Source organism: Scaptodrosophila lebanonensis, unplaced genomic scaffold (assembly GCF_003285725.1).
Source record: "Scaptodrosophila lebanonensis strain 11010-0011.00,11010-0021.00 unplaced genomic scaffold, SlebRS2 tig00001415-arrow-pilon, whole genome shotgun sequence".
Lineage (NCBI taxonomy): Eukaryota > Metazoa > Arthropoda > Insecta > Diptera > Drosophilidae > Scaptodrosophila > Scaptodrosophila lebanonensis.
In genome coordinates, this window is record NW_022060742.1 from 9263243 (window position 1) to 9275850 (window position 12608).

At 45.2% G+C, this 12608-nt stretch overlaps 2 protein-coding genes across 2 annotated transcripts; one reads left to right on the plus strand and one right to left on the minus strand.

The window, feature by feature from the left end:
• Positions 1 to 87: 87 nt before the first annotated feature.
• Positions 88 to 9944, minus strand: LOC115633018 (mucin-5AC). Its single transcript, XM_030530342.1, has 4 exons — positions 9385 to 9944; positions 2046 to 8955; positions 1398 to 1556; positions 88 to 1324 (listed from the first exon to the last, which is right to left on the minus strand). Exons 1-4 carry the CDS (start codon positions 9528 to 9530, stop codon positions 998 to 1000), a joined length of 7542 nt encoding a protein of 2513 aa, XP_030386202.1. The 5' UTR covers positions 9531 to 9944; the 3' UTR covers positions 88 to 997.
• A 494-nt stretch (positions 9945 to 10438) lies between these two features.
• On the plus strand, positions 10439 to 12078 carry LOC115632438 (ubiquitin carboxyl-terminal hydrolase isozyme L5). Its single transcript, XM_030529582.1, has 3 exons — positions 10439 to 10635; positions 10730 to 11472; positions 11540 to 12078. The coding sequence occupies exons 1-3, from the start codon at positions 10560 to 10562 to the stop codon at positions 11696 to 11698; spliced, it is 978 nt and encodes a 325-aa protein (XP_030385442.1). The 5' UTR covers positions 10439 to 10559; the 3' UTR covers positions 11699 to 12078.
• The last annotated feature ends 530 nt before the right edge of the window (positions 12079 to 12608 follow it).

Genomic DNA, 12608 nt, shown 5'->3' on the forward strand with positions numbered 1-12608 from the left:
TATACCATGGAAACAACCTTAATAAAAACTTTAAAATGATTGTAAAAACTGCCCAATGTTTTGTAAAAATTGTAAATCGTGCACAGCTAATATTTCGAGTTAAGATTTATTGTTGCACTTGTTACTTAAATATGGTATTACAACTATATAAATACATTGAACATATAATATAAAAGTGATTTCCTCATTTTATTGACTCTAAGCCTTTTGCTGATGGATTTGGATGTGATTGTGGTTGGGAGCAGATAATGAAAGTGTTAAGCGAACTACTAGTGATAACTTTTCTTTGACAATTGCTACTGTGGGTGGTTTTCCAACTACATTCCGACAGATTCACAGCTTGTTTTAAAAAATGCGCATATAAACTTTTCCATATAGTAACTTTGAAAGTTAGTCTAGCAACTACCTTTTCAATATACTCTCACATCAATAAACTTCCTATTGTAATGCAAATACAACTTCATCATTACGTTTAATTGGCATCGTATTATTGACATTCATACTTTTTCAAATCATTTGCCCATGTCAGCTTAGCTCGAATCTAACAACTATTAAACGTTTTAAGTTTAGTATTTTATGCATCATTGCGTTTATGTCTAGTCTATAAAATGGTATAAGAAATTGCAACTTGTGTTATAGTTAGCCTTGTGTGTGTCAACTGAGACTGAGGGATTTAGTTTTTTGGGCTTTTTTTTTCTTGACTTAATCGAAGCTCTAACTACACATACACTACCACTAATTGTAAATTTGATTTCTTGTTTATATACAATAAGGGAAGAGAAAACAATAATATTAATAACGTAACAAAAATAAATGGAGAAAAAATGGAAAACAAAATTCATTGCATACGCGCGCTTGTTGCCTTCGCTTAAACATTAGACTAGCCTAATCGAAAACCTTGAAGAGAAAACATTGCCATAATACATTGAAGAAATGTTAATATGTACAATTTGCTGTATCCGTTGTCGTTTGCCGCTTAATAACGACGCCGACGATGCTACTTTTTCTTCACAGCCGTCACCGTTTGGCGCAGCTTTTGGTGAATCTTCTCCTGCAGCGTCCTTATAAGTTGCTGTATGTCATCAACATTGTACGCATAGATCAGTTTGCATTGCTTGGCCTGTATGTTGCCATTGTTGAGATTTTTCAGTGCATGTTGCAGACAGTAGACGTTGCCCTCCTCGGTCCGCACCATCGATATATACAAATTGGCGCGGCAGAGATCGCATTCGCTTTCGATTGACTTATACGGCGGCTGCTGTTGCTTCTTCGCCTTTTGACCTTTCTCCGATTGCACTTTTTCAGTGGATGTAACACCGGCAGCCTGTGCAATTATAAGAATATAGTAACAAATTTAGATAAAGATTTATTGCGATGATTATAGTATCTTTACTCACCCGCAGCTGTTCGCGAGCCGCCGACTCCTTCTCGCACACATCGTTCAGCATGGGCAGCATCTGCTGCAAGGTGTCCGAATTGACACGCTGATCGTAGCCCAGCGCGAACAGTAGTTGCTCCAATGAGAACATTGCTGGCTCACAGCTTTCGTGTATATCCTGCAAGATAAAACATAATTGAGCCAAAAATTCGAAATATTTTGTTAAACATCGTAGTAAAATTAACGATATGAACCCACACAAAAGATGACCCCATTTGTTATACAATTTAATTATAAGAAAGATATCTATGCATAAAATATGTTGAAGCTAACAAGCTTAAAAATTATTGTTTAATACTTTTAAATACAAAAATTCAATACTTAAAAACAAATTTGTCTACTAACGCTATTGTCAGACCGATATTTTGGTGTCAAATTATTGACCCACAAATTTGAAATACGAATTCTAAACTTGAATATAGACATCTGCTATAACAAACTTCTTTGGCATTGAATTTTAATACTAATATAATTGTCGGAATTGAATGTATTATAAATAAATATCAAATGATACTCATACTGTATGTCTATTTGTAAGTGTTCTTCCTATAGTTATTTATTCCTATATTAGTTTATTTATTTATATTTATTTTGCGTATCAACTCACCCTGAAATCGTCCTTAGCCAGATCCAACCACGACATTGTAGCAAAGTATACACTCTCGGATACTACATAGCCGGTTGCCAGACTAGATGTGTAGGCTCGTGGAAAGACCACAATAAACTCGCCGGGCTTCTGTTCGATGCGACACAATGAGACTCCCCGATCCGTAAGCATATGTGGCGGAACCATCACCGTGTCACAGGGCAGCCAGATAGTCTTATTTTGACAATGCGTCGGAATTAACGAAGTAAGGGCCGCTCGGAAGTTAGCGCTCTGGTCGTCGGGTATGCCATACCACAACTTAGAGGCGCCCGTATGCAGATATTCGATCCAGGAGAGACCATGCGGATCGCGATACCAACAGCAGGCAGAGAAGAGCATTCCCACATGAAGCGTGGGGACTGTTACGCCCATCACCGGTCCAAGAGATCGCAGCACAGAACTGGCATTATTAGTTAGTACTTTAAGGTTCCACGGATGACGCGCATAATTCGAGCCCTTGCCTTTGGGTCCGGGACTAGGGAAGCCATAGCCCCAGCCTGAAGAATCGATAGAACCAGAATGGACACACACATGACTGTCACGGACGGCAACATGGCGCCAAAACTCCGCCTCCACTTCGTTAACGGTGGGATCTGTGTTCTTGAACCACAGGGCCATGGTGTTTCGAGCGATACGAAAGAATTGGCTAAGGGGCATACTGCGTCCCTTCACAATGCACTCCATGGATACACCATCGATCTCCTCTTCGGACTCCTCATCCTCGTCAGAAGAAACATCATCTTCCTCATTCGATACACTCTCCGTGTTGACAAAACGATCCGCGTTCCGTCGCGCACGCGCCTCCCGTTTGGCCCAATCGGCCTCGACCTCATCGAAGAGCTTCTGACGCTCGGCAGGCGAGAGCGTATCATATGGCAGCAGGTACTTGCAGTATATATCATCTAGTTTGGTGACCCGATCCTGCGCCAACTTCGGTATGCACATTTCTTCAGCGACACGCGCCCATTTCTTCTTCTCGATCACCTCCTTGAGACCGCCGAGCTCCTGTACCGTGTGATAGAGTCGCGGCAGATCGACCTCCATGCCGCCAATCCAGGGCGGATGATTCATTACGATGCTCTGCGTGGCCAAATACTTTTTGATCGCACTTAGTTCCTTCGCACTGGGGCCCCAACGATGCAACATTTTGTGCACATATTGATTGTAGGCAGTGAAACGCATCTCATCCGAGATCCGGCACTCCGGTTTAAATGTAGCCGGCGGTACGATCTTACAGATGCCAAAACGTGCCGCAATAGGGGTTATGCGTTCAATGAACTCTATCGGATCGGCAAATTCTTTCTCTGTTGGTCGGAAAATGGGCGCTTCCACCATTTGTGTTGGATCATCGTGTCGGGGAAAAGCCGTATTATTGGCCATCTTGATGGGTGTGTCATCCTTGTACTTCTTGGCTATCGCCGCTGCCGTGGAGCTCGCTTGTGCCGCTGTACGAGATTTGGCGGAGCCGGAGAAGAGGGAGGAATTGGAGTTAACACGAACCAGACTGGTATTTCCACCTGCAGCTGCCGCCGATGTGCTGGGAAGCTCCGGTTTCCGACCCGTTGGTGCGCTCTTTAGACTATTGGAGGCGGACCCACCGACGGATTTCTTGCCACTACCCGCAGTCACATCATTGGTGGCGGCATTGAGTAGAGTCTTTACCAGCTCGTTAGTGTTAAGCGCCTCAGGTAACGGCTTGGAATTAGTATCCATTTGCGCTTTGGTGACAAGCGTCGCTTGCATTACCACCTTCTGATTAGGTCCGTCGGGTCCCTCGCGTCCCAGTTTGACGGCAACACCTTGTATGCCTCCATCGCCATTGCCTCCCACTCCCGCACCTTGTAGTGGTATATAGAATGTGGCACCCTCGGCATCGGAGTCGCCAGCAGCTGCCTCATTTTTGGTCACCTCTGACTGCACCTGTTTCTTAGCTCCACGTCCGCTCGCCTTGCCTTTATTCTCACCTCCTCCCACCTTGAGCAACTTACAGTTTTCGGTGGGACTCAGTGTCAGTTGCACTGCTGTGGCAGCTGCGGCAGCAGCCGCTCGTTTTTTCGTAGGCGAACGCTCGCTAAGCGCATTTGGTACCGATGCTGGTGGCGCCGCCGGATTAGTTTCTGGGAGGTTCTTGCGACGATTAGTTGTGGGCTTGGGAGCAGTTGCAGTCTCCTCTTCTTTGCCGAAGGCATACACGGAATCAGATGCTGCTGCTCCACGTTTTTGAGAAGCTGCCGTTGTGATGGCGTTTGCTGTCGCCTGTTGTTTAGCCGCTTCCTGAGCCTGTGCCTTGGTTTGTGCCTTTTGATTGTAAACGGGTGTGCGCTTTGGAGTAGCTGGCGTTGTTGTTTGCTTTTGGGTTGCGTTCGCCGAGAAGGCAGCGCTGGTGGGTGTCACAACCGCAGCGGTTGCGTTCTTCTTGTTTTGCCGATTTTGCTTAACTGGTGGGGGCGTTGCAGGAGTGGGCGTCACAGCGCCACGTTTACCCGCTACCTGCAGAGACTGTTGTGATTGTTGTTGGTGCTGCTGGTTCTTGGTATTGTTGTCTTTGGCGGACGTCGCCGCAGCTGTTGATGTCGTCGCAGTTGTCTTGCTTGCATCTTTGGCTTTCTTATCGGCCAGCGTCGCTGTCAGCTTCTTATCTGTCGCTGCGGCAGAGTTTGTTGTTGTAGTTGTTGTTGGTTCATGTACTGCCGCATTGGATTTTTGTGTGAGATTAACAGGCGTTGCTGCCTTATCGTAATCCAAATCATCTTTGGACTCCTCCTCTTTACGGCCCGGGGCCGCGACCACAGGCGTGGCCTTCAAAGAAGGTCCCTTGGCGGACCATGCGCTCTCACTCTTGCCCAGCTCTCGTGTATTCTTCGACGAGGAACTGAAAGTAGTGCTCTCCTTGTCGTCTCGAGTTGGTGGAGGCGTTGTCGATTGATTCGGCCTTAAGCTATCGTCGAAATCATCATCGAGATCGTCTTGTATTTCATCCGGATTAGAAGAGCATTCTATGAGCCACTTTTGTATTTGTTCATGGGTCATATTTACTTTGGCTTTGCGTCGCTCCTTGCTCGATAGCTGATCCCCAAAATAATTCTCTGTGGGCACCACTGGACCTAGAACGGGCTTGTGTATAGAGCCACATTTTCCCAGCGTACACTTTGTGTTGTCAGGGCCAGAGCTCTGGGCCAGACTTACACTGGCAATGCCAAAGATTTTACCGGACTCCTCTTTGCTGGGCATGAGATTAGCGGCCAAAATACTGCCAATGGCATCCTTAAGCGGGTCGGCACTGGTGGTGGTGACGGGTGTGTTATTGTTGCCGCTATGGGCGGGCGGTGGTGTGGGCACCGTTGCCATCGCGGAAGCCACTGCCGCCGCCGCTGCTGCTGATGTAGACGCTGTAGCCACGGTGGTCGTCGGTGGTGGTGGCGCAGTCGGCAACACACTACTCGTCGAATTGGACATGCTGAGATTGACGCTGCTGACCTGTGGCGAGACTTGACTTAGCACCGCCGGCGATAGAGGCGGTGGTAATGCACTTTTAGAGGTAAGTGCGGGATTCGCAATGGTACCGCTTCCTGTGGTAGCCACCACCGGTGTGGGCAAGCTAGTCAAGCCACGACCCGCATCGAATTTTACGGGGGAGGGTGACGGAAACGAGTTGTTGGCACGGGGCAGGGCGCTTCGCTCGTATTTGGGCGTTAGAAAATTTGGATTTATTTTGGGGCATTGGTAGGCCTCAATGGGTGGTGGATACGTAGTAGGTGGCGTCTGATATTTGAGGGGCGACTGTTGTTGTGATTGTATTGTTGCTGACGTTGTTGTGGCTGCAGGTGGTTTCGCAGAGCCACTGCTTCCAGGAAACTGGTGTGCCGGCGTCGGTGGCGGACGCACATAAGGCGTGTGGTAGTGCGGTGATGCCTGTGGCAAATACGAAGTCGTCTTCTGGAAACCAGACACACCGCCGCCGACGGTGGCCCCAAGAGCGGTGCCTGGTAGGGCATAAGTTGCGGGCACATTAAGAATTTTCGATGTGGGCACCGGTGACTTCTTCTCCATGGGCTTGATAGCTGCCGGTGGTGTAGAGGTGCTGACCAATGGTACAGGTGCATAGCTAGGTGGCGATATGGAATTAGCACTGACGGGCAGTGCAAGTGGGCCAAATTGTGACGGTTTTGCTGTTAATGGCAACATCGTCAACTGTGTAGCTCCTGGCGACGTAGTTGTGGTTGGATTGAGGGCAGGCATAGTTGCTGTTGTTGTTGCTGCTGTAGTTGTGCTCGGTTGTGCTGTTGTTGTTGTTGCTGATGATGATGCCTTAGGCAGCAACAGCTTTGTCGTATCTTGCGCTACATTGCCCGTAGCCTGTTTTTCAACACTTCCACTTTTGGGAGGCACCACTTTAATGGCCAATGGCTCATCATCGGAATCGCTGAAACTCTTCTCCAATTTTCGTTTGGTTTCGTTCAGCTCTTCGTTTATAAGAAAGTCTTCCTCCTCATCGGAATCGACTTTCTGCTGTTCGGACTTTGCTTTCGCCTTCCCCTGCTCCGATTGTTGCTGATGCTGTTGCACTGCATTTGTGGCTATTTTAGCAAGAGCGCCTTTCTTCACCAACATTCCTTCTATTTCACGTTTGGGTGGAGGCACCACGGCATTTTTTGTTTGCTTTGGGGGTCGTCCACGGCGTGGAGGTGTGGGTTTCTCTTCAGGCGCTGACGTTGTTACGGGTGTTGGCAGTTCTGGTGTGACAACTCTTACGGTCGATTGTGCAGGTATAGTTAATTCTGCTGCTGATGGTGAGGATTGTGGTGCGGTCAGCGGTGGTTTGGGTGACGGTTTGCGTGCATTCTTCGCTGCCGTTGGCCCCGTCGACGCCTCAGGCACGATCAACTTTCCCGATGCCGCATTCTTTTTAATCTCCTTCTCCATTTTTTCCATTTCCTTTACATTAGGAATGTCGGGAAAACTGCTGAGCGATAGATCATCGTCTTCATCATCGGCCAGTTGCAGTTTGTGGCCAATGATGCCCATGTAAATAGCCGCCGCTTCCTTGGTCTTGCGCGAAGGTCTCTGCGACCTTTGCGGTGGACTTGGAGAGCGCGCTTTCTCTGTGACTTCCGCCTTTCCTTTCGTCTTTCGAGGCTGTCGCGTATTTGGCGCATTTGCGGCTTTCTTGGGTGAAGGCGGTGCTAATTCTTCCTGCTCAGTTAAACTATCGTCAGCTTTTTTCTTTACCGTCTTGCCGCGCTTGGTAACAGGTGTGACAACTGGAGCTTTACCCTTAACCTCAACAGTCTTCTCCACTGTCTCTAGCGCTGCCTTTGCGTTTGGCGTTTCCACTTTCAGCTCAGGAACAGCTACCTCTTCTATTAATAGCGGCTGCTTTTTTCCCGCTGATTTACGACCACGTGTTGTTGTTGCCGCGGTCCCCTTCTTGGGACTGTTGCCCTTGCCACCTTTTTTTAGTTTAATGGCTTTGGCCAGCGGTTGCTCATCGTCGGAGGAGAAATCGAAGACGTTTAAGCTGTTCTTACCTTTTCCATCCTCACCACCATCGGCACCCGGACCAGTGCCTCCGTTTTCCAGGTGCTGTTTCGCATCTTTGGCATAAATACTGGAGTTAGTCTTCTCCTTTGTCTCCTTGGCATTCTTTGCCGCGTCATCAATCTTGGCATCCTTCTTTACAGCTGTTTTCTTCTCTAGTTCTTTGGGTGGTTCCGTTGGTACCTCCACTGATTTTGGGCTATCATCATGTGGCGGCACCTTGACAGGCTCAAAAAAAGCACGCTGTCGCGTCATTCGTCCCGAAGATTCAGGCGAAGGTATAAAAATGGGTGATTCACGTTGCCGCACACGCTTAACAGGCGCCTTATCCTTTTCCTTAACCTTTTCTGTTGCAGAATCGGTTGCTGCTGCTTCAGCAGTTTTCTTAGATGCTGGTCTGCCACGTTTGCCCGCCGATTTGCCCGCATCGCTGTCCTTTGAGGGCGTCTCCGATTTACGCAATGCCAAGGCTGCAGTTTTGATCATAGCTCCAAGCTTGGGATCTGCATTGACTTCTTCGCCTCCATTTCGTGAACTGGCATCATGCGCTGAGAAGTATTCATCTTCATCTTCTTCGTCATCATCTTCCCCACCATCTTCCTCAGCCTCCTCCTCGTCAGTTTCACCATCTACCATTGGTTTGCTCTCCTTAGTTGCCGCACGATTCGAACGTCGCTTTGTCTCCACGGAGGTATTGCACTTATTCTGGGTGGCCAATTTGTTGCCACTGCGTCGTCCACCTCGTCGATTTCCTTCGGTCACAACCTCGGCACGTTTACGAACAGCACCCGCAAGTATCGGAGGCATTGGTCTATCACTTTCTGGTTGTTCTGTGGTAGCGATTTTCGCAGGCGCCAACTGGTCCGACATGGTGGTCTTTGTTGCGACTGCTATTGCTATCGTGGGCTTTTCTGGCTCTAGAACCTTGCTGGCGACTACTTCCGCCTTACTGGTACTCTCTCCTCCCTTTGCCGGACGCCCGCGTTTCTTTTTGCTATTGGCAGCCGCTCTGCTATTGTTCTTTTTGTTACTATTGTTGTTACTGCTGCCTGTTGTGCTATCGGTTTCTTTGGATTTTCCCTGATTCAAATAGTCCAAATGGGGCGGCAGCGCTGGGGTGCCACGAAAACAGAGGAACGTTAAAAAATCTTGAGGCTTGGGACACTTATTAGGCAGTATCTCAATGGGTGGTTGGGTCTCTGCCGTCGATGTACTCGGCCCGCCTGCCGTCGTGGCAGAACTGCTGGCTGAGTTGAGGGCAGAACTGTAAGCACTGGAGGATGTGGGCGCGCTCTGACCCTGGGCGAATTTACGTTGTGCCTGCACCTTTGTTCTGAAAAGCAGTTAAAAAAAGGGAATTCAATTTTTAATAGAAATTTGATATGAAATATGCATAATAATATTAATTTGACAAATACATAGGCACGCTCACAAACAAAGTATTGCATTTTCAAGTACCTGCACACACACACATACACGTATATAAAGCTAGTGCCCCAAACAAATACGAAACACCCCTTTTGCCAGCAACGCCACGACGCTTGCTTATACAACTGAGCCCCCACCACCTGATCCCCCTTCCATATTTAAATGACGACGCTTGTGCGCGTCACATCTTTATTCAATTACACATATATGTACACACTTATATTTACGCTGATAAACTTCATTTTGCAAAAACAATTGAAACGTAGGTATACGCACTCAATTACACACAACACTAAAAGCACGCACATACACACACCCACAAACATTTACTCACCTTTTGGGCATTTCGGGTGATGACTCCACTGTCGCAGCTGCTGCCGCCGCCGACTGCTGCGTCGTCGTCGCTGACGACGCAGACGTTGGGGGCGGCGGGGTCTCTGTTTCCTTACGGCGACGCTTGTTGTCTTTCGAGACAACCATTTTGTTGCGAACTTTTCGCGCCTCTTTTCGCCCAATATTCACGTTTGCCTAATTTAAAATTGATTTATGCACGCACGTTTCTCAATCAATTATTTTCGCCTTCTCTGCAGTCTCTTTTATAGTTTCACCATTGCCACTTATTATATATAAGAACGCAATTGCAGTTGCGAATCTGCTGCCACTTTATTTCTACAACAAACACTGACACTGATTTTGTAGGTGCTGCTGCACGCAACTGAAATTGAATTTTCGCGTCATTTTTTCTTGGGCTTACATTGGCGTATTCTTTACAAAAATTACTCTAAAATACATATTATTGTCCTGGTGATATAATTCACATTATTCCACTATATTACAAAGGCTACAAATACACTAAATTTGTATTTTTGCGAAGGATTTTTCATTCTAGCTTGCACTTGCACATATTTTTTCTCCCCTGTAATGGCGGATAGAGATGAGGGATGTTAAACTATCGGTTACTTTGTCTCCAAGTCACAGCTCTGACAAATTTCATAAGCGCAATGTACCAGCTGTACATTCAAAATACTTGACATTGTCAAATCAAAAGCTAGGTTTTGAAAGTTTTATTATCATTGCTACTAGGTTTAAATGGAAAAATTAGAGTATATTAGCAATGGTTTTTAAATGCACCGTTTGTATCTTTTAGAATATGTGAGGAATACTTACAACAACGAAATACATGTTATTAAATTGGTACTCGATTAGCTGACATGGTATTTGTGAAGGTCTTGTAATAATTTATTTAATACCTTGGAAATACAATTCCCATATACAAATCACAAGATAGCTTGTATTTATGATAACGGACAGAATAATCTCAAATACAGGCAAATAAATAATATGGTGGCAGGGCTAAGCAAACAAACCAAAATTGACCAGATCAGAACAGAATAGTACCTAGGTGGCAGCACTCAACGCCTTGTGAGTTGACAAAAATTTATATCGGCAGTTTTTGTGGTTAAATTAGCCAATAAAGAGATAAATAGAAGGGTAAAAGAGCTGTACAACATGAGTGAAGGTGCTGGCAATTGGTGTCTCATAGAGAGCGATCCGGGTGTGTTCACGGAGCTGATTCGTGAATTTGGTAAGCTTGGATCAACTGCCGCGCTTTTCTGACGCCGGCTTTGGGCCAAATTGTTAATTATTAAATTGCAATTTTTATATCTTTGTGCATACAGGGTGTGACGGAGCACAGGTTGAGGAAATCTGGAGTCTGGACAGTGAATCGTTTAAGAACCTCGAGCCGATTCATGGACTCATCTTTCTGTTTAAATGGGTACAAGAAGACGAGCCTACTGGCAAAGTGGTGCTGGACAAGGATAACATTTTTTTTGCCAAGCAAGTAATCAATAATGCTTGTGCCACTCAAGCGATTTTGAGTCTGCTGCTAAATTTGGAACACGAGGACATCAAGCTGGGTGACACGCTCACGAATTTCAAGGAGTTCTGTCAGTGCTTCGATCCGTATAACAAAGGACTAACGTTGAGCAACGCATCACAGATACGTACTGTGCACAATTCGTTTGCGAGGCAGACGCTTTTCGAGTTGGACATGAAGAACCACAACAAGGACGAGGATGTGTACCACTTTGTTGGCTATATGCCCATAGGGGGACGTCTGTACGAGTTGGATGGCCTCAAGGAGGGTCCCATTGATTTGGGCGAGATAAAGCCCGAACAGAATTGGATTGATGTGGTGCGTCCAATCATTGAGAAGCGCATGCAACGCTATAGTGAGGGCGAAATTCACTTTAATCTTATGGCGCTCATTTCGGATCGCCAACGCATCTATGAGCAACAAATTGAAAAATTGTTGAATCCAGACTCCAATGCCATGGAAACAGGAGAGGATCGCCAGACTGAAATCAATAATTTGCGCACTTACATACAGTATGAAAAGGAAAAGAAGAAGCGATACAAGGTGAGAGCACATCTTCTTTTACATATTTACCGCGAATCATTCACTAATTAATTCTGATTTGCTACAGTTGGAGAATATACGTCGCAAACACAATTACTTGCCCTTCATTGTGGAGTTGCTTAAAATGCTGGGCGAGACGGGTCAGTTGCTGCCCATTTATGAGAAGGCCAAACAACGTGCGCTGGAACGGGAACAAGCGCAGCGCAAAAGCAAGGATTCCAATTAGGGATAGATCACATAAATCCGTGCATTTGATAGCATACTCTATGGTACTCTGTCTGCATAAACGCGTTCTTCGTACGCTACCATTTGGGCAATTTAAAATTGCCGAAACATCATCTTATTGGATATTTTGATATATATTATATGTATATTAAGTAAGCAATCTTTGGCAAGACATCGTCTTTGTGTATCGCGTGTAGTTAAGTCGCTCCATTAAAAACTGCCTTGTATTGTACTTTTTTATACCTACAAACATATATTCCAATTATCAATCTTCAAATTGTTCGCCAACACGTATAAACGGTTAAACAAAATATATAGTAAAAATTTAAAACGAGAGAAGCAAATAAAATCAATTGCCAAAAAATAAAAGTAAAACCATCAGAGCTCTGCTTTAATATATAATATATTTGTTAGGGTATACATATATATATGTATATATGCATGTTGTATATATAATTTACAGTTTCTATATGTATATTTGATTTCTGCGTTCCATTTTAATGCCTTTTCAATTACTGTATATAGGAATATTTAGTTGTTAATCATCGTGTTCGTTATATGTATATATATATATGTTGATTTTGCTTGCCATAAATGTAAGTATGTATGTACTACATATGTATGTATGTATATGTGTATATTTTGCCAGCTTACAATCTAGTCTATACGCCAGTTTTGCATAGTAGGGAACATTTTTGTCATCTTTGGGAGGAGGTCTTTGATTTAGTTTTTTGAATTTTGGTGTTGCAATTGCGCTTAATTTTTAGACGATAGTATTTTAGAAAACAACTTGAAAATGTAGTTTCGAAACCGAAGTGCTTAGGCTAAAGCATACATATGTACTTTTCTAATTCATATGTGAGTAGTTTTTGTATGTTTACTGATGTGCTCAGAAAATAAGGGGAAATTAA

Coding starts and splice junctions, on each gene's coding strand:
- LOC115633018 (XM_030530342.1), bottom strand. CDS start 9,530: ATGGTTGTCTCGAAAGACAACAAGCGTCGCCGTAAGGAAACAGAGACC. Junction 8,956..9,384: donor TCACCCGAAATGCCCAAAAG/GTGAGTAAATGT, acceptor ACTGCTTTTCAG/AACAAAGGTGCAGGCACAAC. Junction 1,557..2,045: donor TGGCTAAGGACGATTTCAGG/GTGAGTTGATAC, acceptor TTTATCTTGCAG/GATATACACGAAAGCTGTGA.
- LOC115632438 (XM_030529582.1), top strand. CDS start 10,560: ATGAGTGAAGGTGCTGGCAATTGGTGTCTCATAGAGAGCGATCCGGGT. Junction 10,636..10,729: donor GGAGCTGATTCGTGAATTTG/GTAAGCTTGGAT, acceptor TTGTGCATACAG/GGTGTGACGGAGCACAGGTT. Junction 11,473..11,539: donor AAAAGAAGAAGCGATACAAG/GTGAGAGCACAT, acceptor GATTTGCTACAG/TTGGAGAATATACGTCGCAA.